Here is a 3,718-nt window from a genome sequence, read left to right as displayed (position 1 = left end):
AACATCGAGAGTGTTGAAGACATGGCTTTGGATCTACAGTCAGTTGAATGTAAATCTGCAAAGGCTATGGTTTGCTAGCTATGAAGATCTTTATTAGATGAACACCGTGTGTGCTGTCGGTTCCACAGGTATAGATTCGATTACAGTACACGATACCACTATGACATTACAGTTTGTTGTACATGTACCTTACACATTGTTACGTGTGGTTGTGGTGTCCAAGGAGTGCGAGGAGGCGACGGTTACAAAAGGTAACTTCTTTAATGAAGGAAAGTGGATAACGGAATATACATACATCACAACTTAACTTAACATCTTCAATAACGGACCAACACAGAGGGAGAACTCAGGACTTATAAAGGGACGGGAACAAAAGACCAAACAACATAATGAAACTCAGGTGGGGACAATCAAATGATAATTAACTAATGAGGGCAGGAACTAAACCAAATAAGGAAGACGAGGGCTAGGACAGACAGACGTGTAACAGTATCTCCCCCTCCCGGTAGGCGCGTCCCGCGCCGTAACAATACCAATGGGGAGGGGGGGTGGGCGTCCTGGATGCCGGAGCAGGACGGAGACACAGGACCCAGAGGAGGAATCCAGGGCGGGTCTGGGGACTCCGGCGGCCATGGCGGGTCTGGGGATTCCGGCGGTCCTGGCTGGTCAGGAGGCCTGGAAGGCCTAGGCGGGTCCGGAGGCTTGGAAGGTCTAGGCGGGTCAGGAGACACAGGGGAATAGCCCCCCCCAAAATTTTAAGGCAGAGATTCGGGGCTATCCATTTTTGTCTGGACTTTTGGGAGCGCTCGGACAGCGCGGGCTCTGAGTGGCGCTCTTGCAGCGCGGGCTCTGGGTGGCGCTCTTGCAGCGCGGGCTCTGGGTGGCGCTCTTGCAGCGCGGGCTCTGGGTGGCGCTCTTGCAGCGCGGGCTCTGGGTGGCGCCTTCTTGGCGCAGGCACTGGGCAGCGCTCTTGCAGCACGGATTCTAGGGGGCGCTCTTGCAGCGCGGAGACAGGGAGGCGCTGGCACTGGGCGAAGCTCTTGCAGCGCGGAGACAGGGAGGCGCCTTCGTGGCGCAGGCACTGGGGTGCGCACTGGCAGCGCAGGCTCTGGTTTGCGCTCTTGTAGCGTGGATTCTAGGGGGCGCTCTTGCAGCGCGGAGACAGGGAGGCGCCTTCTTGGCGCAGGCACTGGGTAGCGCTCTTGCAGCGCGGATTCTAGGGGGCGCTCTTGGAGCGCGGATTCTGGGCGGCGCTCTTGCAGCGCGGAGACAGGGAGGCGCCTTCTTGGCGCAGGCACTGGGCGGCGCTCTTGCAGCGCGGAGCTGGACGGGACCAGCGGAGGCGAAGGTGAGCTGGGCGGGACCAGCGGAGGCGAAGGTGAGCTGGACGCGACCAGCAGAGGCGAAGGTGGGCTGGACGGGACCAGCGGGCTTGCCATACTTTTTGGCGGGCTTGCCATACTACTTGGCGGGTTGGCCGCACTCTCTGTCGGCAGGTTAACCGCACTCTTTTTCGGCGGGTTGGCCGCTCTTTCTTTCGGCGGGTTGGCCGCACTGTCTGGCGGCGGGCTGGCCGCTCTCTCTCTCGGCGGGTTGGCCACTCTCTCTTTCGGCGGGTTGGCCGCATTTTTCGGCGGCGGGTTGGCCGCTCTCTCTGGCGGCGGGTTGGCCGTGGCCGCGGACGGCGGTTGGAATCTGTGGGACGCCGCTGGTGAGTTGGTTCCGACTCGGGCCCGGACGCTTCCCAGACACCGGTAAATGGCCACTCTCCAACAACATCCCGTGGTGTCTGGGAGGTCGACGGGACGGTGGTAAGTGGCCCCGAGCCGGAACATCTCGATGATGGTGGTGTCGGCTAGCGTCGTTTTTTCCGCGAGCTCACAGAAGTGGCTCGCGAATGTAAAGAAGGGGAGATTCCGGAGGGCTAAGGCGGCGACCGCTTCCACGAATTCCATGTTTGTTTTGGGTCCGTTATTCTGTTACGTGTGGTTGTGGTGTCCAAGGAGTGCGAGGAGGCGACGGTTACAAAAGGTAACTTCTTTAATGAAGGAAAGTGGATAACGGAATATACATACATCACAACTTAACTTAACATCTTCAATAACGGACCAACACAGAGGGAGAACTCAGGACTTATAAAGGGACGGGAACAAAAGACCAAACAACATAATGAAACTCAGGTGGGGACAATCAAATGATAACTAATGAGGGCAGGAACTAAACCAAATAAGGAAGACGAGGGCTAGGACAGACAGACATGTAACACACATTAAATACATTGTATAATTTATTCATTAAATAAGCTGTCACAGAGTATGAAATGAACACCCGCCAAACCCGCGTTAGTTCCAGGAGGAATGCCTTGCCTAGACACAATTAATAGTGATATTTTCACAATATTTATGCTTGAATGATTTGAAATAATTCAAATATATTGATTTATTACCAGTGTTGTTGAAAATATTTTTTGGAACCTGTGACAGTTTGTTCAGGATTATTTTATGAATAGAAAGCTAAAAAAGAACAGCATTGATAATAAATCAGGCTGATAAACATTCTGATTTGCATCACTGAAATAAATTACATTAAAAAAAAACAAAAAAACATTAAAAGTATTTTGAATGGCTGTGTGTGTGTGTGTGTGTGTGTATCTATATATCTAAAAAAAATAGACTATATTCAGTATATGATCCAAAGTAACTAGTAACTAACTACTTGAGTAGTTTTTTTATCCGATACTTTTTTACTCTTACTCAAGTAACTATTCAGACTATTACTTTTACTTTTACTTGAGTACAGTTTTTGGGTACTCTACCCACCTCTGTCTTTAAGTCGGATGTCTACTGCTTGCTCTTGACAAAAAGTGTAGTTTACTTAGTCCTTTCCCATACAACTGGTTAAATCAGCAATAGACGGAAATCAAAAGGTCACCTGATGATGTGTCCCCATAATTTATCTTAAGTTATTTTCTTTAATGATTATTAATCTGCACATCTCCATGACTCATGTTAATCGTGTTTGCTTGCTTCCTGGTCATTTCCTTTCATGGTTTACCACAATGCCAGTTGTGTTTCACTTAAATGTTACGAAACATCCCCAAAAATATCAAACACATAACAGCTTTATATAAAGAACTATAATAATATAGATCATACTTTCTCTTTTCATCTGCTCTGTATTGTCAAACACCATACTTCAAACTCATCATCTTTTTGCAGCGCATGACGTGGGCAGGGATGGGATAGTTACTTTTAAAATGTATTCTGTTACAGTTACAAATTACTTCATTAAAAATGTATTCAGTAACATAATCTAAGTATTTTTATTTATCTATGACCAAATGCAGTCATGGACAAAATTATTGGCACCCTTAACTTGGTAGCACCCGCTTTGGAAAAAATAATTGAAATCAATCGCTTCCTGTAACCATGAATGAGTTTCTTACACCTCTCTATTGGAATTTTGGACCACTGGTGTTCCAGGTCTCTCCACAGGTGTTCTATGGGATTCAGATCTGGACTCATTGCTGGCCATTTCAGAACTCTCCAGTGGTTTGTTTGAAACCATTTCTGAGTGCTTTTTGAAGTGTGTTTCGGGTCTGTCACGAATCTGGTCCATGCACTTCCGCTCCCTCACCACCAGAGGTCACCCGCTCATCACATGGACTCTTGCACTTCACCATCTAACTACATTTACCATCATCCATTGCACAGATATC

General features: G+C 48.6%; 1 protein-coding gene across 1 annotated transcript; it reads right to left on the bottom strand.

Moving 5' to 3' along the window:
* Nucleotides 1-774: 774 nt before the first annotated feature.
* Nucleotides 775-1,931, bottom strand: LOC131524064 (coiled-coil domain-containing protein 8-like). Its single transcript, XM_058750807.1, has 2 exons — nt 1,335-1,931; nt 775-969 (listed from the first exon to the last, which is right to left on the bottom strand). The coding sequence occupies exons 1-2, from the start codon at nt 1,833-1,835 to the stop codon at nt 775-777; spliced, it is 696 nt and encodes a 231-aa protein (XP_058606790.1). The 5' UTR covers nt 1,836-1,931.
* Between the last annotated feature and the right edge of the window lie 1,787 nt (nt 1,932-3,718).

This window comes from Onychostoma macrolepis, chromosome 18 (assembly GCF_012432095.1).
Source record: "Onychostoma macrolepis isolate SWU-2019 chromosome 18, ASM1243209v1, whole genome shotgun sequence".
NCBI classification, from domain to species: domain Eukaryota; kingdom Metazoa; phylum Chordata; class Actinopteri; order Cypriniformes; family Cyprinidae; genus Onychostoma; species Onychostoma macrolepis.
This window is presented reverse-complemented; position numbering and strand designations above follow the sequence as displayed.

Coding starts and splice junctions, on each gene's coding strand:
- LOC131524064 (XM_058750807.1), bottom strand. CDS start 1,835: ATGTTCCGGCTCGGGGCCACTTACCACCGTCCCGTCGACCTCCCAGAC. Junction 970..1,334: donor GCTCACCTTCGCCTCCGCTG/GTCCCGTCCAGC, acceptor CCGTGCTGCAAG/AGCGCTGCCCAGTGCCTGCG.